General features: G+C 41.1%; 1 protein-coding gene across 1 annotated transcript in view; it reads left to right on the forward strand.

The window, feature by feature from the left end:
- LOC128692515 (pseudouridylate synthase RPUSD2) overlaps positions 1–23,778 on the forward strand; it is a 141,570-nt gene extending 117,792 nt beyond the window's left edge. Inside the window, exons 7-12 of the mRNA XM_070090117.1 lie at positions 1,881–1,989; positions 19,148–19,259; positions 21,530–21,720; positions 21,953–22,156; positions 23,392–23,583; positions 23,774–23,778. Of these exons, the coding sequence (XP_069946218.1) occupies positions 1,881–1,989; positions 19,148–19,259; positions 21,530–21,720; positions 21,953–22,156; positions 23,392–23,583; positions 23,774–23,778 (813 nt within the window). The remainder of the gene's footprint in view (positions 1–1,880; positions 1,990–19,147; positions 19,260–21,529; positions 21,721–21,952; positions 22,157–23,391; positions 23,584–23,773) is intronic.
- Positions 23,779–24,370: the final 592 nt, after the last annotated feature.

Raw genomic sequence — 24,370 nt, forward strand, 5'->3', positions numbered from 1 at the left:
TTAGAAATCCGAGGACTTTTAAACTGCTTTCATGTCATTAGGACTACAAGTGCCCGCAGACATCCGTGTGACTGATCGTGTCTTCTTGGCATCGCATGAGTAATCATGTTGGCAAGTTTCAGACTTGCACACCTATAAGGCTGGCATGCATATACACACAAGTGTAAAGTCAACCTTCTTGCAGAAATAGCCAACAAGTCTAGTCTCAGCAATTAATTATGTACCTAAATAAACATTTATCACAAGAATTGTTATTTCCAATTAACAAACACCTTGCATTAAATACTTCAATATAAAACATTCAACACAGTACTTACACTGTAGCTACTGTATAAGAAAGACTCCAGTAGTAAATACTGCTAACTGTATAAATGATAACAGCACCAATATTTTAATAGTCAAATCAAACACTCACTATTGTTGTCATACCACCTGGCACGACAGATTGGCACAAAAGAACACCATGACATCACCCACTGCCCTTTGACATCACCCATTGCCACTCTACATCACTCATCGTCTCTTGACATCTCAGTCATTTGTAAGTCTTCCATCTCCTCAGCTATGTATGCATCTCCTATTCTTTCCTAAGAACCTTTAGTTTTTCTTCACATTCCATCATGTATTTTCAGCATTTGCCAATAGCAGGAACATTTTATTCTCATTTATCACTATTACCTCCTACTGTAACATGCATTTATCTTACTCTGTACATTTTTATGTTTCTTGTTGTGGTTGTAATTTTTCCTCACAGAATAAGCTATATTTATCATCTGTCTCGCATTGTGTTTCCTCTCAGCATATGTCCTTTCTCACATTAAGATCTGTGTTGTTCTCAGTAGCTTTATGAGCTTCCTGTTTATTTCCACTCTAAAGCTCTCCAGCTGCCAAGTGTATCTAACTTGTACATCACAGCTTTGATAACTAGGAAGCCCATAATGATCACACACCTAACATTTGAATAAAAGGAGTTACAATCCTTATTATTGTTTGAGTATGTAGGACCTACATGACATGGAGTTTCTCAGCAGTCACTTCTTAAGTAACTCACTGAGGTAACCTTCGTAACATAGTCACATACTATAAATATACTGGCATTTTTCAACACTGAAGGATGAGCTCCAGAATGAGTACTAATATTGTAATATTTATGCTTGCCAACTATGAGTTACTTAAGAGTTGTGACCATGTTTGTACTTGGTCATATCTGCCTCAGCACCACAACCATTCTTACATATGCTGCAGCAGCTGTGCCAAATTACACCTTATAGCACCCCTGAAATTATATAAACAGATCATTAAAGCAGTTTTTCCTGGAGACATAGGTTGCTTCATCTCTCAGTAACATATAATAATTTATTAATGGTAAAAATATATTTGATGTATCAGTTAACTGTGAACAGTTTAATACTGTATTGTACATAGCATTCTCTTTTTCTGGGAAAAACGAGGCTATATTATGATAACCGGCCTAACTACTAAAGGTTCTCACCTGCCAGTATTTTGGTTGTGACTTTGCCACCTCCCCGTAAGTAACGATGGTGAGAGAGCTGGTTCTCTATACACCACAGCGCGTCAGTCGAAGGCTACCATTTCTTTGTGTTTGGTGGTAATAAATGCAGCATGACTAAGCCCTTTCTGGAAATCAGTCATTGCTTTTTTATTTACACCAAACAAATCACCATAAGCTTCAAAAACTTGAATTTTTACACAATAAGATTGTACAAATTCAAGAAGAGAAGTTCACAGGTTGAGAAATTTAGCCCTAGTCCCTGAGGCTGTTGTAGACGTGCCCGTGGGCTGTCGCCTGCTGTGGCCAGACCTTTTCCCCCCTCCCCCCACTCACTGATGGTGGTGACTGTTGTTGTCCCCGCGTTCAGGTGCACCCGTGCGGCCGCTACCGACACAACACGGTTGTCTTCATCCTGGCCAAGGAGTACAATCTCAAGAACCTCAGAACCATCCACCGCCTTGATAGACTCACGAGCGGTAAGTTGGCAACCCTCCTGTCCTGCTATCCTGCTTTCTTCATGTATATATTTTACCATGTTCTTTATGTTTTATGACACATTAGCCTTTGTTCTATTCCCCACCTACCACAGCCCCCAAGCTTCCATATCAAGCTTTCCTAAGTCTGAGGATCATGAAACTTCCTCAGAACCACCTTGCTTTCACACACTAATACTGTATTTGTATAATTGTTTAATATTTTGAGATGTCAGATAATTTAGCGATAGCGAGCCAACTAAAGTGCTACTGTTGCTTCCCTTGGTACAGTACCTACCAGAGCTAAACAGTAATATTGTGTAGTTTTCTATTAAAAATAATAGTGTGAAACCTTTGCCTTCCACAAAACATCTAGCCTAACCTGTTGAACAGGATCTTTAAGAATTCATAAGTAATTCTTCCCCACATTTTTCTGACCATCTTCCAGTCTGTTGTGTCTCATACAGCTGCTCTAACCTTCCACACACCTGTGGCTCAATTATTTGCTCATCCCATATACTTTCATCCCTAACTCATCCCATCATCTAATAACTGCAGTTAAATACATCATACAGAATATTGTCATTACACGTCATTGCAGTTTTCATAACCTTCGCTCACTTTCATGAAAATAAATGAAAGTAATAGTCTTAATATGGCATTAGCTAATTAAATTTAACACAAGTTTTGTTACTCATTTGTGTACACAGTATTATAATTTTATCTCTTAGTCCAGGTTCCTCAGTTGTAATTTGGGTTCTCTGTAATCTTTTGGGCTAGGCCTGGGCTTGTCTTGGACTTTTCAGCTAGCCTTGGACTTGTTCCTGACTTATTTTCAGCTAGTCTTAAACTGGTCCAGGGCTAGTCCTAACTAGTCTTGGGTCAGTCTTAAATAATCTCTTGGCTAGTCTTAAGCTAATTTTAGAAATCTACACTCTCATTTTGCAATGTTTCATAATCTTATGAAAAATGCATGCAAGTGAGTATCACGTTGAGGCAGCCATTATGAAGACTTTCTAAGCATCAAGACTGAACCCCCGGCCTTTTTTTTTTTTGGGTCAAGTATATACAACAAAGATAGTAATATTACAAGTTGCTCATCTAATATTTTAAATAATTTCTTTTACAGAATACATCTACAGTACTGATTCACTGCAGCATAATGGAGAAAGATATTTCTCCTTTAATGGAATTTATTTTAAATATGGTATAGTCATAAAACAAACTTCAAAAGCATTTTCAGATGAAGGGTTTGGTGTGATTTTGTTTTCTTCAGAGTATGAGCATTACCAACATTTTATACAAAATTGCATGATTTTTGTGATCAATCATCTTATTGCAATTGGTGTTTTTTACCTGGACGTCCTCGAAATGTACTTCCCAGTCTTGGTAACTAATTCATTGTGCAGCATCCCCACGACTAGTAAAGTACTTCAGCCACGTCAGATGTTGCTAATCATCACTTTTTGCTTGGTGTATTGCTATACATTTCATCTTTACTAAAAGTTAATTTGCCATTGCTCTGTTTGTATGCTGGAAAATTTTCTGTAAGTTTTGGCAACTTCAATATCTATGCTTTGACTAGCAAGCTTTTAAATATAAATATATTGACATTATACTGCAACTGTAATGTCCTTAGCACAGATTTCTAAGAATACCTGTGACACTATATTTAAGCATAATTCACTACAGATATCCTGGTGATAATGCCTGAAATATTTGAAACCTCATTTTGTGCTTGCAACTAATTTCCATGACTCTTCGTCCAGCTTAAGCTGTTAATATGGCACATATAACAGTATCACTATGTTGTGCACGTGGGAGTTCAACATTTAAGTTGGTGTTCTTGATATGTAAAATAGCAAGTAAGAGAGTGAGAGTGTGTGAGTGAGTGTAAGTGTGAGTGTGAGTGTGTGTGTGTGTGTGTGTGTGTGTGTGTGTACTCACCTATTTGTACTCACCTATTTGTGGTTGCAGGGGTCGAGTCACAGCTCCTGGCCCCGCCTCTTCGCTGATTGCTACTAGGTCCTCTCTCTCCCTGCCCCATGAGCTCTATCATACCTCGCCTTAAAACTATGTATGGTTCCTGCCTCCACTACATCCCTTTCTAGGCTATTCCATGGCCTGACTACTCTATGACTGAAGAAATACTTCCTAACATCCCTTTGATTCATCTGAGTCTTCAACTTCCAATTATGACCTCTTGTGTCTGTGTCCCATCTCTGGAACATCACGTCTTTGTCCACCTTGTCTATTCCGCGCAGTATTTTATATGTCGTTATCATGTCTCCCCTGACCCTGTGTGTGTGTGTGTGTGTGTGTGTGTGTGTGTGTGTGTGTGTGTGTGTGTGTGTGTGTGTGTGTGTGTGTGTGTGTGTGTGTGTGTGTGTACTCACCTAATTGTGGTTGCAGGGGTCGAGACTCAGCTCCTGGCCCTGCCTCTTCACTGATCGCTACTGGATCCTCTCTCTCTCTGCTTCCTGAGCTTTGTCATACCTCTTCTTAAAACTATGTATGGTTCCTGTCTCCACTACTTCACTTGCTAGGCTATTCCACTTGCTGACAACTCTATGACTGAAGAAATACTTCTTAACGTCCCTGTGACTCGTCTGAGTCTTCAGCTTCCAGTTGTGACCCCTTGTCCCTGTGTCCCCTCTCTGGAAAATCCTATCTCTGTCCACCTTGTCTATTCCCCGCAGTATCTTGTATGTCGTTATCATGTCTCCCCTGACCCTTCTGTCCTCCAGTGTCGTCAGTCCGATTTCCCTTAACCTTTCCTCGTACGACATTCCCTTGAGCTCTGGGACTAGCCTTGTTGCAAACCTTTGTACTTTCTCTAACTTCTTGACGTGCTTGACCAGGTGTGGGTTCCAGACTGGTGCTGCATACTCCAGTATGGGCCTAACATACACAGTGTACAGTGTCTTGAACAATTCCTTATTAAGGTATCGGAACGCTATTCTCAGGTTTGCCAGGCGCCCGTATGCTGCAGCGGTTATTTGGTTGATGTGTGCCTCCGGTGATGCGCTCGGTGTTATGGTCACCCCAAGGTCTTTCTCCCTGAGTGAGGTCTGTAGTCTTTGTCCACCTAGCCTATACTCTGTCTGCGGTCTTCTTTGCCCCTCCCCAATCTTCATGACTTTGCATTTGGCTGGATTGAATTCGAGAAACCAGTTGCTGGACCACATGTCCAGCCTGTCCAGGTCTCTTTGCAGTCCTGCCTCATCTTCGTCCGATTTAATTCTTCTCATCAACTTCACGTCATCTGCGAACAGGGACACTTCAGAGTCTATTCCTTCCATCATGTCGTTCACATATATCAAAAATAGCACTGATCCTAGAACTGACCCCTGTGGGACCCCGCTCGTAACAGGCGCCCACTGTGATACCTCTTCACGTACCATGACTCGTTGCTGTGTGTGTGTGTGTGTGTGTGTGTGTGTGTGTGTGTGTGTGTGTGTGTGTGTGTGTGTGTGTGTGTGTGTGTGTGTGTGTGTGCGTGCAGGTGTGGGGTATGCAGGTGTGGGGTATGCAGGTGTGGGGTATGCAGGTGTGGGGTGTGCAGGTGTGGGGTGTGCAGGTGTGGGGTGTGCAGGTGTGGGCATACAGATGTGGGAATGGAGGTCTGGATGTGTCTTCTTGTTGGACCACAGTCTGTGAATGAAAACACCATCATCCATGTCTTCCTGTTGGACCACAGTCTGTGAATGAAGGCACCATCATCCATGCCTTCTTGTTGGACCACAGTCTGTGAATGAAGGCACCATCATCCATGTCTTCCTGTTGGACCACAGTCTGTGAATGAAGACACCATCATCCATGCCTTCTTGCTGGACCACAGTCTGTGAATGAAGGCACTATCATCCATGTCTTCCTGTTGGACCACAGTCTGTGAATGAAGGCACCATCATCCATGCCTTCTTGTTGGACCACAGTCTGTGAATGAAGACACCATTATCCATGTCTTCTTGTTGGACCACAGTTTGTGAATGAAGACACCATTATCCATGTCTTCTTGTTGGGCCACAGTCTGTGAATGAAGACACCATCATCCATGTCTTCTTGTTGGACTGTCTTCCCTCTGTCATTGTTTTTAGTGTGGAAAGACTGTGTTGCTATATACTGTCAGCTCTCTTAAAAAGCTTCTCCATAGAGTTAATTTTTTTTGTAAGTGCACTTGAATAGCATCTGAAAAAGGCCTTCAGAGTATGTGCTATTCAATTTTGGATGCACTTTTTCAGTTGCATTTGCAGTTACTTTCCATATATAAAATAACTTTGTAAGAACATAATACAAAAAAAAAATTAAATATTCATATGCTATACACTACCATGCAGTGAATCTTCAATTTAATATATTAATAGAGTAAAGGGTATCTGTTAAAACAAAATGATGAGATTGTTTTTTCATGATTGCAAGAATAGCAGGCAATTCTGAGTTCAAGGACTTTATCTATTAAATCTCAACTCAATTTACCCAGAGATCACCTCAATAATAAACAATTCTGGATTTAATAGACCTTGTTTCTGGATGTTTTCTTGCCACAGATTTTGCCTGTTGACTTGATGTGTGTTAAATTGAGGTTTTACTGTGTTGTAAAGTGTTTAAATTTTTGACCTTGAATTATTCATTTAGTTGATTGATGCTGGTTAACATTGTTTATAAATCAATGATGCTCTGGCTATTAGTATGTAAGCTGTTTCATGTTCATTTCTTCATTGCATATGGTTTGTGCGTGCTGCTAAATGGTGAACAAAATGCCCATACTGTACTTTGCCAACTTGGTACACATAATTACTCGTGAAAGCAATCCGAGAGTTTAGGTTTGCTCTAATACTAATTGTTTTAATCCAGATCTTTCTCATATAACAATGTCATGAATGAGAAAATGGGATACTATACCAAAATAACAAATTATGTGACGGTTCAGTTTTTCAGATAAAATGATAGTCCTCACTGGGTAAATATGCTAAATGATAAGTTTTTATTGTTTTAATCATATGTGATTAATAATTTATTTTACAGAACTCTAACTACACCCTCTTACATTAAAAATATAATTCAGAATCAATAAAGGCAATAAAGTCTTCAGTAGTTGCATGGTATATTAAGAACTTTACCCTGGTGCTTCTGGGGGATAGAACCTCTTTATTTGCTACAGCAGTAGCCACTGATAATAAATATTGAAACTGTGGTTAGCTAACAGACCCTCTTCAGTGCCCATCTTTTATTGGTGCTGGTGTTGGCTGTGTGTTGTGTCCCACTCCTTTGGTTTAAATGACACAGTTGGCACCAAATTTATGAAAAACCATTGATGACATGTAAATAAAAGTTGATTTAGAAAGAAAATGCAGGTGTACATCTTATACTTTCATGTAAATTACAAATCTGCATGATTGTTAATATTGCATGTATTAGCAGCATATATTATATGTACAGTATATTTCAGAATCCATTTCTGATCAATATTTTGTTAAATCTTCTTTGATTTTGATATGGGAAACATGTGTTCTGCAAGCCTGAAATATTTTCATAAACCTCTCAGCAGGAATACTAAACAATTCCCATATGCAGAACTTCTGCAGCTCCTCAGTTGAATGGACTTGTTTTCTTGAGTTCCTACTGTATTTAGTTTTAGATTAAGCTCTGAGGCTAGTGATGGCCAATCAAGAATGTTGGGTTTGTGATTGCTTCACTGTTTAGTTGATGGAAGTCAATTTGTGACTAGCTTCAGCTTCTTGACAGAGGATACACAGTTTTCAACTAAAATATTCTTGCATGTTTTATAATTAATCCATCTCCTAATTCTAACATGGCACCAAGACCTGATGATGTAACAGACCCAAAGCAAAAAATTTCCTCCTACCATGTTTCACAAGTGGGATTAAAATTCTTGACATATGCCAAATGATTATTTGTTCTGTATTACCTGGTTATCATGTGTTGGCAATTCAGCTTGAGCTTCCTCAAAATGAAAAACGTGTTCCTATTGACTTAAGAATCATTCACATATTTTGTGGTAAATTCAAGCCTTTTCTTTGTATGTTTCATCTTCAGGAGATGATTTGGCTGTGGAACCCTGCTATTGACACCACATTCATATTATTATAATCAAAACTAAATGCTAAATCCACCAGGGTCATACAGTGCTGTACCACATTCATACAACTACAGCTACCATTAAATTATAGTTAGTCTTAGAGGTATGTTCTGATGATGGCAGAGTTTCCTATAGATCCCCAACAATCACTTTGGGGTTTGGGATAACCTTTTTAAACACATTTATGAACACGTGTTTAGGTACCTTTTGGTGTCCTGCTTCTGATAGAGTAGCAACTGTCCACTACCCTTGAACGTCTTGAAAAATGGAAGCTACTGTTGATAATGTTATTTTCAATCTATGAATTTTTTCATGCCCATCACCAGATTTATGAAGATCGTTACTTATTTTAGTGAAATCTTTCATCAATTCTCTGAGCTCAAGATGATGGATCATGCCGAATGGATGTCTTGTGTGGCTCTCTCTTATCCCTTATAATGAGCAGTCTCCACCAGAGACTTCTATAATTATTTGCCTGTTTGGTAAAATTACTGGATGGTTAACATTTGTGTAAATCATCAATACTCTGTCAAAAAAACATCCAGAAAATATTCTGAGGCCCTTCAAATGTACCAGTCTATGATCACTTGCTGGTATGCTTAGCACGTCAGCAGTGGCGGTAACTACCATGGAAAGCAATTATTATATCTATAGTTTTTAACCAATCTCTATCAAACAAATGCGAGTGCTCTATACATGCATAAAATTAACAAATGAAGTATGAATGAATTAAGTAAAAAACTACAAAAAATATTTATGCTTTACCAAGATGTTAATACATTTTAAGGTACTTTCACTCTCTAGACTAGAATATTGCTGTACAATAACAGCAACTTTTAAAGCTGGAAAAACTGTAGCTCTGTAAAATGCACACAACTTTCACTGTCATAATACGTACCCAAATTACGTATTTGAAATGTCCCAAAAATCCTACAAACTCTCTATCCTGAACCATATACATATGAGAAAAATATCATTTATATCCAAATCTACATACAAAAAACTCCTTAAATGGTGTAAAATGGGCTCATTATTATTATAATCAAAAAGAAGCGCTAAGCCACAAGGGCTATACAGCGCTGCAGGGCAGGGAAGGAAGCGAGGGTATTGGGTGGCAGAAGGGGGGAGGGGGCGATCAGTAGGTTACAGAAAACAGCGGGGCAGGGGATAGTGCAGGGTAGAGGGTAGCAAGAGATCAAGGTAGAAAGGGCTGAAGGTATCAGAGTTTGTGAAGTAAGTCAGTTATTGTCAAAAAGTCAATGAGAGAGTCCGGATGAAAGGTGGGTCCATCAGTGAGAAGGGAAGGTAAAGAGAGAGCAGCGGAGCGAAGACGACGTTGGAGATAAATTCTGCGTGCTCGTTGATAAAGTGGGCAGTCTAACAGAATGTGGCTGACCGATAATGGAACCTGACAATTCCCATAGAGAGGAGCAGGGCGCCTCTCCATGAGATATCCATGAGTAAGATGAGTATGGCCAATGCAGAGACGGAAGAGAGTACGTAGTCTCCCAACCTCGGCACTGGTGACAAGAAGATGGCCAGTAACCTATACTCGGTTTATTAGATTGAAGTTTGTTACCAAGTAGAGTAGACCAACGTTGTTGCCAACGGGTGTGAAGGTGGGTAGCTATTGCAGTAAAATAGTCTGTAAATGGAACACCTCTATATGAAACTGGTAGGTCATGTACTGCTGACCGCGCAGCAGTGTCTGCCTGTTCATTGCCCTGTATGTCAACATGACCAGGGACCTAACAAAAAACAATATCTTTATGCTTGGTAGAGATGCGGCGTAGCCAAAGTTGGATACGGAGGACTAAGGGGTGAGGTGTATCAAATTTCTGTATAGCCTGTAAAGCACTAAGGGAGTCTGAGACAACCACAAATGATGACACAGGCACAGATGCAATACGGATAAGTGCTGCAAGAATGGCATGCAATTCAGCAGTAAAGATACTAGCCGAAGATAGTAAATGCCCTCATACGATGCTGTCCGGAAACACTGCTGCAAATCCTACGCCATCAGAAGACTTAGAGCCATCTGTGTACACTGCAATGGCATGAGAATGAGAGTGGAAGTGTTCAAGAAAAAGAGAGCGGGAAGCTACTGTAGACAGTTGGGCTTTCGAGCAAGGGAGTGAGAAAGAACAGACTCGAACAGCTGGAACTTCCCAGGGGGGTAGGGAAAAGTGAGATGTTACATGAACATAGAAAGGTGGAAATTGAAGAGAAGACAAGAGCGAATGTAGGTGAAGAGAGAAGGGACAGAGCAAACAGGGGCGGCGAACAAAAAGGAATGTCTACTAATATCGGTGACCATTCTACAAATGGAAGGATTGCGGAGATCATGAGAGCATACATAGTAGCGAAGGCAATGGGCATCACAGCGATCGGATAAGGATGGATCGTTCGCTTCTGCATAGAGGCTCTCAACAGGGGAAGAGCGAAAAGCACCAAGGCATAAACGTAATCCTTGGTGATGAATAGGGTTGAGGCTAGATAGAGTAGCAGGAGAGGCAGCTGAATAGATCTGGTCACCATAGTCAAGTTTCGATAAAATGAGGGTGGAATGTAGGCGAAGGAGAGTTCGACTATCAGCTCCCCATGAAAGATGAGCAAGGGTTTTAAGTAGGTTCAGCCGGCTGTGACAAGTTGTCTTCAGAGAGGTAATGTGAGGTTTTCAGGATAACCTATGGTCAAAGAGGAGGCCTAGAAACCTGACCGTATCACGTTCATGGATACGGGTGCCATAGAGGCATAAAGGATGATCGGAGATGACAGAGCGTCTAGTGAAAGTAATTTGGTGAGTTTTGGTACTGGAAAATTTAAACCCATGTGTGGTGGCCCAATTGGAAACACGGTCGACCACATACTGGAGAGAAACTGTAATGAGGTGACAGTCAGCTCCTGCACAGGCAATAGCGAAGTCATCAAAATAGAGTGATGACCAAATATTGGATGGAAGACTAGAGGCCAAGTCATTTATAGCAAGGAGAAAAAGTGTTGTGCTCAGAACACATCCCTGGGGAACACCTTCAGCTTGGATAAAGTCCGGGGAGAGCACATTATTAACTCGAACACGGAAATGTCTGTCAGTTAAAAAGTTCTTAAGGAAGGATGGTAGACTGCCTCGAAGGCCTAAGGAGTGGGCTTGGGCCAAAATATTATACCTCCAAGTTGTGTCATATGCCTTCTCAAGGTCAAAAAATATGGCAATAACCAAGTGGTTATTTGCAAAGGCATTACGAACATACGTATCCAAGCGTAGTAAGGGGTTTATGGTAGAACGGCCCTTACGAAAGCTATATTGACGAGTGGAGAGACTGTTGTGTGTCTCTAAATACCACACTAAACGTCTATTTACCAGGCGTTCCATCACTTTGCAAACTGCACTGGTAAGAGCAATGGGACGATAGTGGGAGGCTTCATGTCCTGTAGTACCCGGTTTGCGGAAAGGGAGAACAATGGCAGATTTCCACAGCTGTGGAAGAACTCCTTGTGACCAAATAAGATTGAAAAGGCGTAATAGGACTGCAAGGGCTGGCTGATGTAAATGTTGTAGCATACGAATATGAATGTCGTCAGGCCCAGCTGCCAATGATCAGCAGGCTGAGAGTGTTGCCTCAAGTTCCTGAAGTGTAAAAGGCACATTATACTGTTCTTCTCTGAGAGAAGAAAAGTCCAAGGGTGCTAACTCTCTGGCAGACTTTGCGGAAAGAAACGAGGGGCATAGATGAAGCCCCTGAGAAATACGGACCAGATGATTGCCAATTTCATTGGCAACATCTAGTGGGTTTGCTATATCAACACCGGCAACCCGCAGAACAGGAGCTGGGTCAAGAGAATATTTACTACTCGGTTTTCGTACTTTTTTCCAGACTGCACTCATAGAGGAAGCAGAGGTGATGGTGGAGACATAATCTCACCAGCAAGTGCATTTAGCGTCACGGATGACATGGCGAGCGATCGCACGCTTCTGCTTAAAATCAAGAAGTCTCTCTGTGGTTCTATTGTACCAGTACCTGCCCCACGCAGCGCGTTTCAAACGTACTGCACGAGCACAAGCAGGAGACCACCAAGGCATGCATTTCTGAGAATGCCTGCCCAAAGTTTGGGGTATAAAATGAGAAGTTGCGGTTAAAACGGAGGACGAGAAGAGGTGTAAAAGCTTATCAATGGAGGACGAAGAAGGAACCTCACTAAAAACAGTTAGTTGTGAGTAAAGGTTCTAATTTGCCTGATCAAATTGCCAGCGTGGGTTACGAAGAGGTGGTGAATATGAAGGGGAAGTAAGAATGACTGGGAAATGATCGCTGTTATGTAAATCCGGGAGAACAGACCAGGTGAAGTCTAATGTGGCGGAGGAAGAGCAGACTGAGAGATCGATGCAAGAGAGAGTATGAGTCCGAGGATCAAAATGGGTGTGAGTACCTGTATTTAAAACATGGAGGGGGTGGGTAGCAAGAAAAGCCTCTAACTGAATGCCACAGGAATCACAGTGAGACCCCCCAGAGGAAATGATGGGCATTAAAATCGTCAAGTAACAGAAGTGGTGGCGGTAATGACGAAACACGAAAGGCAATATCCGGGATAGATAATGCCCGAGAAGGAGAGAGATACAAAGAACAGAGTGTGTACCACCTATGCAAGTGGATACGGGCTGCTGTGTAATGCAGCAAAGTATGAACAAATAGCTGATGGTACGGAATATCAGTGCGTAGAAGAAGGGCACTTTCATTAAAGGTCCCATCAGGAAAAGGATCTGAAGAATACAATAAATTATAGCCTGAGATGGGATGGATAACGGCAGAGTGTAATTTTGGTTCCTGTAAGCAAACACCAACAGGGGAAAACTGGGAGAGCAACATCTTAAGCTCAACCCGATTACCCGAGGCCGCGAATATTCCACTGTAAATAGGCCATGATTGGCAACGATAAAGATACCTGAAATCCGCAGGTAAGTGTACCTACGGACTAGAAGGGTTACAAAAGTCCACATGCGGTGGCAAATGAAAACGTTCAAGTAGCAAAGGAACGGTGCGTTGTGAAGAAAGGAGTTGCGCAGATGGAGAAGAGGAAAGAGAAGGAACAGAGGGTGGATCAGTGTCCATTGATGGTTTGGTCTCTGCTATATATTCAGAGATTGCTTCAAGTGTTTCGGAGTTCAGAGACGTCGTATGGGAGACAATATTGGAGATGGAAGGAGGAGGAGTTTGAGTAAAGATCAGAGCTGTAATGGACTGTACCAAGATAGGGTGGGCGAAAGGGTGGAGGGAACTGGAGAAGTGTGGGAGGGGACAGAAGAGGCAGAAACCCGGGAGGTGGCAGAAGAGGAAGAAACTTGGGAGGGGACAGGGGAGGAAGGCACAGTACGAGGAGGAGAATGAACCTCCACACTTGTAACGGAGCCAGTGAAAGGGGAAGACCTAGGTACAGAGACCGGGAAGGTAAAATGTGGAGGTGGATGAAGGGAAGGAGGGGTTAAAGGAGATTTGTTGGACCTCTGAGAAGTAGAGGGACGATTGGGAGGAGGTGTCGTACGAAGTCTTGTCGATACTGGGGTTTGTGAGGGAGAACACGAAGAAGTGAGGACAGACTGAGGTGTTGAAGTAGGGACGTCTGAGCCCAGGACAGCAAAAGAATTAGATATAGGAGTGGCTATGGGACTGGCAACCGCAGAGGAGGCTGCAGAAGATGGGACCCCAGAAGTGGGGGGACGTTTTGAAACACGAGAATAAGAAACACGGGGTAGTCTCCCTTCGAGGCGGAGATGAGAAACTGCCATAGCATAAGGGAGACCTTCTGCCTCTTTGAGGCAACGAATTTCCCAGTCATTTAAGTAGACCTGGCAACGGCGAGAGTACAAAGGGTGAGCCTCGTGACAATTAAGGCAAGAGGGAGGTCGACTGCAAGATGTATTAGAATGGTCATCGGCACCACAGACTGGGCATTCAGCTATAGATCTGCAATATTTTGCTGGGTGGCCAAATCGCCAGCAATTCCTACATTGTTGCGGTGTAGGGATCACCTTCCGAACTTGTAACCGATGTCCTGCTACATAAACAGAGGATGGGAGTTCACGGCTGTCAAAAGTTAAATGAGCCACATTGCAAGGGTATCATCTTCGCCCGCGGGCGGGAAGAACATAAGTGTCTACCTTGAGAATTGGGAGATCTTGGAGTTCCAGCTGTTCGAGAATGTCATTGCCACATGTCTGGAAATTCTGTTGGACTACGGTATGGGGCAGAATAACAGTACCACTACAAGAATTGAGGGAATGATGTTTTTCGATAGTGATAGGAATAGTATTGATATGTGAAAGAAGATAAAGATCATGAGCTTGGGTAGAATTCTGGACTGTGATGATGCGCGTGCCACTCTTAAGAGCATGAAAGAAAATATCTCTACCAACGTGGCGTAGGAGCGCTTTGCCAATACAGTGGACCCCCGCATAACGATGGCATCACATAGCGATTTTTCCGCATAACGATTACTTTTATCGCAAAATTTTTGCCGCGCATACCGATTAAAAACCCGCTTACCGATTTTCGTCCGAGACGCGTCCAATGTGCCCTCAGCCAGCCTCACATGTGCCGCCCCGTCCCATTGTTTACCAGCCAGCCTCCGCGGTAACATCCAAGCATACACTCGGAATATTTCGTATTATTACAGTATTTTCGGTGCTGTTTCTGGAAAATAAGTGACCATGGGCCCCAAGAAAGCTTCTAGTGCCAACCCTACACCTCAAAGGGTAAGAATTACTATAGAGATGAAGAAAGAGATAATTGATAAGTATGAAAGTGGAGTGCGTATAGCCGACCTAGTCAAGCTGTACAAGAAACCCCAATCAACCATCGCTACTATTGTGGGCACCAGAAAGACAATCAAGGAAGCTGTTCTTGCCAAAGGTTCAACTGTGTTTTCGAAACAAAGATCGCAAGTGATGGAAGATGTTGAGAGACTCTTATTGGTGTGGATAAATGAAAAACAGATAGCAGGAGATAGCATCTCTCAAGCGATCATATGTGAAAAGGCTAGGAAGTTGCATGAGGATTTAATTAAAAAAATGCCTGCAACTAGTGATGATGTGAGTGAATTTAAGGCCAGCAAAGGTTGGTTTGAGAGATTTAAGAAGCGTAGTGGCATCCATAGTGTGATAAGGCATGGTGAGGCTGCCAGTTCGGACCACAAAGCGGCTGAAAAATATGTGCAGGAATTCAAGGAGTACATAGAAACTGAAGGACTGAAACCTGAACAAGTGTTTAATTGTGATGAAACAGGCCTGTTCTGGAAGAAAATGCCAAGCAGGACCTACATTACTCAGGAGGAAAAGGCACTCCCAGGACATAAGCCTATGAAAGACAGGCTTACTTTGTTGATGTGTGCCAATGCTACTGGTGATTGCAAAGTGAAGCCTTTATTAGTGTATCACTCTGAAACTCCCAGAGCGTTCAGGCAAAAGAATGTCCTCAAGGAGAATTTGTGTGTGCTGTGGAGGGCAAACAGTAAGGCATGGGTCACTAGGGAATTTTTCTATAACTGGTTACACCATGCATTTGCCCCCAATGTGAAAAATTACCTAACTGAAAAGAAATTAGAACTTAAGTGCCTCCTGGTGTTAGACAATGCCCCTGGTCATCCTACAGACGTGGCAGAGCGACTTTATGGGGACATGAGCTTCATTAAGGTGAAGTTTTTGCCTCCTAATACCACTCCTCTCCTGCAGCCCATGGACCAGCAGGTTATTTCCAACTTCAAGAAACTGTACACAAAAGCTCTGTTTGAAAGGTGCTTTGTAATGACCTCAGAAACTCAACTGACTCTAAGAGAGTTTTGGAGAGATCACTTTAATATCCTCAATTGTGTAAACCTTATAGGTAAGGCTTGGGAGGAAGTGACTAAGAGGACCTTGAACTCTGCTTGGAAGAAACTGTGGCCAGAATGTGTAGACAAAAGGGATTTTGAAGGGTTTGAGGCTAACCCTGAGAATCCTGTGCCAGTTGAGGAATCCATTGTGGCATTGGGAAAGTCCTTGGGGTTGGAGGTTAGTGGGGAGGATGTGGAAGAGTTGGTGGAGGAGGACAATGAAGAACTAACCACTGATGAGCTGATAGATCAACTTCAAGAGCAAGAGGCCAGACCTGAGGAAACTGGTTCAGAGGAGGGGAGAGAGAAATTGAAGAAGTTGCCTACTACAAAGATAAAGGAAATCTGTGCTAAGTGGCTTGAAGTGCAAACCTTCATGGATGAAAATCACCCTCACACAGCTATTGCAAGCCGTGCTGGTGATTATTACACTGACAATGTTGTGAAACACTTTAGGCAAGTCATAAAGGAACGAGAGGTACAGGCCACTATGGACAGATATCTTGTGCGAAAGAAGTCCAGTGACTCTGAAGCTGGCCCTAGTGGCATTAAAAGAAGAAGGGAAGTAACCCCAGAAAAGGACTTACTACCTCAAGTCCTAATGGAAGGGGATTCCCCTTCTAAACACTAACACACTCTCTCCCCTCCTCCCATCCCATCAATCATCACCAGATCTTCAATAAAAGTAAGTGTCATTTAATTGTGCATGCCTTTTTCAGTTTGTGTGTATTAAAATTAACATTTCATGTGGTAAAAAAAAATTTTTTTCATACTTTTGGGCGTCTTGCACGGATTAATTTTATTTCCATTATTTCTTATGGGGAAAATTCATTCGCATAACGATTATTTCGCATAACGATGAGCCCTCTTGCACGGATTAAAATCGTTAACCGGGGGTCCACTGTACTATGGTCAGAAAGATAGGCAGTAGAAGAAGTCGGTTGTAAAGTAAAGAAATTAGTCCATTGTGTGGTCTGAAACTGAGTGTGGAGAGGGAGTGCATGATGTGTCGGTCTTTTCCGAGTAGAATGGGAAGGTAACGAAGTAACATTATCAGGAGATTGTCGTTGGCGTTTAGAAGTGGGACCAGAGTCGGTCCAATGTGAGATGGGCTGGCGATTCGAAAATCGTCGCACCATAGAGGGAGAGGCTGGAAGCATAGTCAAAGGAGAGCGGAGGTCAGACAAATAGAAGGAGTCAGTGGAAGCCCCGGTACCTGAAGCGGGTGAGGAAACAGCACCAGCAAGAGGTACAGGGGCCTTAGGAGTGTCCAAAGAGTGGCCAAAAGACGAGGCGAGGTCAGAACAGGGTGTGGTAACAATAAGGGGCCCGGGGGTAGTGGGGTCATGGATTTGGGACTCCATGGCTAGGTTACTTCTTTCTTTTTGTTTTTAAGAAAAAAAAGAAAGAAAATAAAAATAAAAAAAAGAATAAAAAAAGGGGGCACCGGGGAGGAATAGTTCCTAGGAGGAATGAAACGGCCAGAAATCTCCCTCCGCGCCCAAGAGGACCTCAGCACCGCAAGTAGCACAGATGCAGCATGGAACCCGTGCCATACCCTACCCTTCATGCCAGTAAACCAGCAATCTGGGCTAGCAACCTCACATCTGCCGAGCTACCTCGGTGGACAAAAGAGAGGACGGTCGGATATCCACCACAAAGCATACCTCCTTCGGCCACCACCCCCGGAATCCGAAAGGTGGCTTCCAGAGATATACCCATCGCCCAAAAGACACCCAAAGCCACCCTCCGGGATACCGGAGAGGGATCGGGACATCCCCAGGCGATCCAGATCCCACGGCAAACTACGCCACCGCCAAGAACCTCAACGGAATGGGATGGACCCAGGTACCCTTCCCCTTACCTATGAACTAGTGTGCCTGTGGGAAAAATCCCAAAGGCCAAAAAGAGGAAGGGCAAAAGGGAGGGGTGGGGAGGAGGAGGAGGAAGGGCAAAAGGGAGGGGTGGGGAGGAGGAGGAGGAAAGGAAAAGGGAAGGATGGGATAGGGAAGGGGGGATTGGGGGGTAATTAGGTTCGGTCTGAGGAAGGAGACCGACAGGTCTAATTCCTCAGACCAAGAGCCTCTTCACCACGCCAAGGAGCCCCCCTTGAAGAGGTAAAATGGGCTCAATGAATGTAATTTGTTGATCATGCAAAGTTTTTCAATGCACTTCAGATATAAGGAAAAAGAACCAACAGGCCTCTGTCTTTATAAGGGAACTTAGCAAATTTTTCAGTATTATTCCTGAACAGTCAGACTGTTGGATGGCTGTTGGACTGTTGGTGCTTGCACCAACAGTCCAACAGCCATTGTATCAACCAAGAAGCCTGTTCTGAGGCTGGCTAAAGGAGTGATGATCTCCAGAGCCATCACCAGGTAAGCCACGTGAATATGTTATAAATTAATGCGACCATCATCCATTTACAAATGTAGTATATATAACCAGAAGTCTTCAAGGGAAAACTTGACAAGTATCTTCATCAAGTGCTGGCTCAACCAGGCTGTCATGGATGTGTGGGTCAGTGGACCGCCATCAGCAACAGCCTGGTTGACCAGGCAAGCACTAGGAGTAAGAAAACTCTTGAAACCTATCAAAAACATATCAAAGGTATTTCTGCCTAATACTGTACAGTGCATAGTCATTGTACTTATAATACTGATGGTCACATAATGTTATATTTTTATTTTTATACAGAAAAAAAGTACTAATACTGTACACCTGCAGTGTCTTGCTAAATAATTTTTAAACACATGTCATCAAAGTTATGGATAAATTTGGAAGCTACTTTAATTCCAATATACAATGGAATGCCTAAACATCACTTAAAACATATTACGTAATTGTTTTAATTCTGATAAAATAAGTAGTCTCTCCTGGAATTTATTGGGAAAATCATTAATATTTTCTAATATTTGCATATGCAGTAGACTGAAAAATGATTCTTTGGCTTCTGGTATGTATTCAAAATTATTTATGAGAATTTTTAAGTACAGTAATAGCCATCATTTCTTTGTTCATAAATGGGATACTAAATATTATCAGAATTATACTAATAATATCACTTCCTAATTGCTCTAAATAAGCCTGATCATTAAGTCTGTGTGCTGGTGCTAAAACTGCCTAAGGTGTGAAGACATCTTACTTTAGGAGCTAAAATGGTGATGCATGTTAACTAAATGTACAAGTGTCCCCCAGGCCTATTGCTGTTCGGACGGACACCCAAAAAGGCCCGTGAGATGGAACAACAGATTCGCACACGACAGGTGACAAAAGAATATGTCTGCCGTGTGGAAGGAGAATTTCCAAGGTGAGAAAAAAAATTGGCAGTAAAAATAAAAATGGTGTTATTATATTATACATATTATAGGAACATTTTGTTTTCATATCACTGCTCTTTCATGTATTCTAGGGCATGGAAAGGGAAAATATTTATTATGAAATATACCTAGTTGGAAGAATCTTATTGTGGCTAGCTGGTCTAGTGGCTAACGCGACGGGCTGGAGTTTTGAGACTCTATGACCGCGGGTTCAATCCCGGCCGGGGGTATGGTTTATTTATTATGAATGCAACCAGAACATAGATATAATAGTTATGATGAGCAGAGCCTCTACCATTCATGCAAACAAAACTTGGTTGCTAGTGTCAGCATTATTGGTGCTGCTAGTGGATCAGTGGTTGAAGTTGAATGCTTGACACTTGCAGGGTGTGCATGTGTATCCAATTGTAGTAGGTGAGGATAATCTAGCACTGTAATAGAGCTGCTGGGCCAGCCAATACCGGTAGATGTTGGGTAGAACAGTACTTAATAAAATTATCATGGGATTGAAGGCATGGCACAGCAGTAATTGAGACATCCAGGGCAGGAGAAACTTGGAGAAGTAGCACTGAAGTGCTAATTGACCTAGCTAAGCTGCAGCTTCTGGTTACATTGGAGTTTAATGTAGGAGGCAGGGCTTAGTCTGGAGCTTTTACTAAGAGATCCTTTACTTGTATCCTCATCTGTGACCTTTTCTAGCAATTTGGTTTTAAAAACTCACCTAGAACACAGATCATGAATTTTTGATCTCAGTGTTATGGTTGTTTGGGTTTCTCACCTTCCAGTATACAGTGGTACCTCGAGTTTCAGCCATAATTTGTTTCAGAAGGCTGTTTGCATGCCATTACCAAAAGAGTCTGTTTACATAAGAAATAATGTAAATTAGATTAGTCCATTTCAGACCCCCAAAAATACACTTACAAAAGCACTTACAAAAATACATTTACATAACTGCTCGAGTTGGGAGGTGTTTGAAACTTGAGGCACCACTGTATAAAAAATCTGACTCCTCCATAAAATCTGCCATTGGTGGTAGGATTTTTATTGTAGTCCATGTGGCTTGAACACTGAATACAACATACAAAGTTTTTTGTAATGCAAAATGTTGGAGGCTTGCTGGGCCAGGACAGTACTGACGAGCCTCCAACATTTTGCATTACAAAAACTTTTTCTAGTTTCATAAACTGTGCCTACCACCTTCTCCTTATCAGCTCTTCCTTTTAATGGCTTTAACAGTTAGCAATTAGAACCATACAGCTACTACAGCACAGGTATGAAGGACAGAGACAACAGAAAATTAACTGGGTGAAAAATGGTTAGTCTCTATTACTGGTATACAGCCTCTCCTCACTTAGTGATGTACATACTTGTTTACTAACGACTCAGACTTACGACAGGCTCTCTGACCAGTATGCATACCTAAATAATGTATATTAAAGCTGACTTCCTCTATTCTGTTTATTACAGTATACAGTACACTACTATATAAACATTTAAAAATATACTAAAAATGTTATAAATGGTGCAAAAGTGGCATTAAAAAATATCAAAGATGGTTGACACAAACCCACAACCATTATAGTATGCTCCTCACTTAGCGACGAATTTGTTTACCAACATGATCTTAGGAACAGAACTCAGTCATTAAGTGAGGATTGACTGTAATAAGAGCTTTACTTATAGGCTGTTATTCCTAGAGTGGCTCATGGAACCCTCCACGGAAAACAGCTTTTCATGTTTCAAAATTTTAGATTATGCTGCCTATTAACGTTTGGGAAGAACAGTGGCTGCACAGTACAGGATGGACAGGGATGCTGCAGCTGGGAGAGTCATTGAAAATTTGATGTTCATACACTTCTGGCAAAGTAGTTATTGAATGAGTGATAGTAAATGTGCTTCCTGCTTTGGGTCATCCTACCTTGGTGGTAAACAACTGATGTGGTAAAATATAAATTATTTGTTGGTTAAGAAGGACACCGAAGTTACAGGCATGACTAGACTCCATAGTGCTATCTTTTTTTCTATGAACTGTAGCATCCATAATTAGTGACACCACAATGTTTCACTTAGTACTGGCACAAGAAAACTAGGGTTTAATTGGGAAATTTATACCTAATTCACACACCTCTGCCCCCTCCCCTTTCTTGACTCATAGCTACACCTAGATTTTATAATTGAGTTTTCATTTACTTCCTTGTCCACAGAATGCAATGCATACAGTAATTTTACTGTCAAGTCACTAACCTCACTCTTTCACTAGGGAACATGTTGAATGCAATGAACCCATAGAAGTGGTGAGCTACAAAATTGGTGTATGCAAAGTTTCCCCCACTGGGAAGGATTGCCGCACAGAGTTCCAACGCCTCTCCTTTAATGGCAAGACATCAGTAGTGCTGTGCCGCCCCCACACCGGCCGTATGCACCAGATTCGTGTCCACCTTCAATACTTGGGTAAATGATTTAATGTAGCAGTGCAGTGCTATTTTCATAATGTGCCAAACCCACATGGATCATATACTTTACATTAATTTAATGTATCATTTGCATTTGTATTACAAAGCTTATTTTGTTTCTTCCTATCATATTAATAGTAATAAAATTTATGGATTATTTTGCTAATAGAGATTAGAAATAGCTTCTTCATATTTCAGATGGTATTTTTAAATTTTTCTTGATGTAACAGGTTACCCAATTGTCAACGACCCTTTGTACAACCACACAGTATTTGGGCCCAATAAAGCAAAGGGTGGCATAATTGGTAAGACTGATGAACAGCTGATTCAAGACCTTATCAAGATTCACAATGCTGAAAACTGGCTAGGAATGGACGGTGATGCTGAATATTCCATGTTCAAGGGACGCGAGAAGACAGACAACGAAGAGGAAGGTTAACTAACATTCGCTCTTCATAAATTTTATTCCCAATTACAACATTAATATACATTACTGTATTTTAAATGTTGAGTTGAAAGAAATGCCAGAAGATGAAAGAATATTTTTATAGACATGTGAAGTGCTAAACCCATAATAGTCATGAACATCTAGAGTTCTGACCATTAACCTGTCATCTAGTCTAACAAACTAATATCATTTGTCCTATATCATAGGTCATATGCTTATTTATCCTCTTTTTTTCTCCAAACAAGTATTGCCAATTACTAAACCCCTTTCTATACATAATTCAATTAAGGGCCTCTATTTCCATATACCCCTGGCACTCCAAACTTACACCATCTACAACAAATTCACCTAATTTAGTATACATGTACTTAGGTGTTGACAACAATTATTCTCTCATTTGACTCAAAACTTCCTAAACATTCATTCATTTAACATCTCCCAAAATCTTTATTCCTTCTATACTTCTCTCACTCCCAGGTGCAAAAACACTTGCTATAACCCACTTTTAATATCCCATCTTGATTTTAATCCACATAATTCTTGAATTTATGTACTTATCCTCTCTTTTCTTTTCATATCTGATTATTTAATATTACTGGTACTCATATTTTAGCTCATATTCTCTTAGATACACTTAGTAGGGTAGACTTGTGTGATACATGAAAACACAAATATTTTTTAACAAAAACTCAGGGGTTGCCCTATACACGAATCTGGGCTGTACTTGACTACATGATATGCCTTTCCTATAATAAAACATTATTAAGAGAGCACCAAAAGATTGCAACAAAGTACTGTAAAAATAACATTATTTAATAAAATTATCAACATTATATTAAATAAATAAATGGGTCCAATTGATAGGACATTTATTGAAGCTACGTTTTGTTCACCAGGATCTTTCCCAAGTTACCATATTTTCCAACATACATATATATAAGGCATGCTTTTTTTCCCAACCCACAAAAAAATCTTAAAAAATCACCTTGTGCTTTATATGTTCAAGGTCAGGACCAATTTTAAGCTTTTTGTTATACTAGTACAAGTATATATGTACATATCCTAGCAAATGCATTACAATATATTGAATACACGCACTTAAATTCACATTTTACTGTAGTGAGAAAACTCTATAGTTAAATTATCAAAGCTCTATAGCTATACTAAAATTCTTTGACTATCATATTTATGATATAAATACAAAAGTCTCATTTATCACAGTAGGATCACAGCGTAATACTCCGAGCCCTAAAGAGAAATCCCCAGTGTCCAACAACTCTCCCCGTGTAACTTCCCCCCCAGCCCTCATCGCTCCTACTGGTTACCAGTCACCAAAGGCCATTGGTCTCTCAGCGGTGGAGATGCAGCCATCAATGGTTGGGGCAGAAGCTGCACCTCCAAAGACACTCAATGGTGAGGTGCAAACCTGGAATTTGTTTTCAAAAAGTGTTGAGAAAGCAGGTATAATAATACTGTATATTCAGACAAAACACTGTCATTAATACCATTTTTATAGGAAAAATTGTTTTTTGAAATCTAAAGGCTATCCAATTTTATAATTAAATAAATCTTTTAATTTTAACCTGTTTTGAGAACATTTTAGTATAAAATAAAACTTCCTATGAAACCCACTACTTTGCGTCTATCTTAAACTTCTTTTGTGTTTCATCATTTATGCCATGCATCACTTATGAGATTAAATATTAATTTAGCCTTTTCACTGTCTCACCTCCCAAACTTAAAAGTGCTGACTGTCAGGATTCTTCAAAAAAAAAAAAAAAATATTTTCTGTAGAATCTGTTTCTCAAGGTAGTGTCGCCAAAAATGTAAAACTTGATGGAAAACTCGTGGAATTGCACAGGCACAAAGGTGGCAGTCTAGGTGCAATATATACATAGGGAATGTCACCCACTGTGTCCTGTTTTAAATCGGTTCCACTGCTTGCAACCCAGTTTCTAGCTATTTTGCTTGTATGTTATCCATTCCATTGAGTGACCACAAGAAACTGCCCCTTCAACTATCAGAACTACCCTATGAAGTGCATGCAAGTCAATAATTTGGTCAGTTTTACACAAAATTCAACAACTTCCAATTTAAAAATAAACACTAGGCATTCTAGCCACTAATCTTTCCACTGTTCATTAATGCTGGCTTTAGGCCTCTCCTTTATAACATTTGCTATCCATTTTGAATCTATCAT

This window comes from Cherax quadricarinatus, chromosome 30 (assembly GCF_038502225.1).
Source record: "Cherax quadricarinatus isolate ZL_2023a chromosome 30, ASM3850222v1, whole genome shotgun sequence".
Taxonomy (NCBI): Eukaryota; Metazoa; Arthropoda; class Malacostraca; order Decapoda; family Parastacidae; genus Cherax; species Cherax quadricarinatus.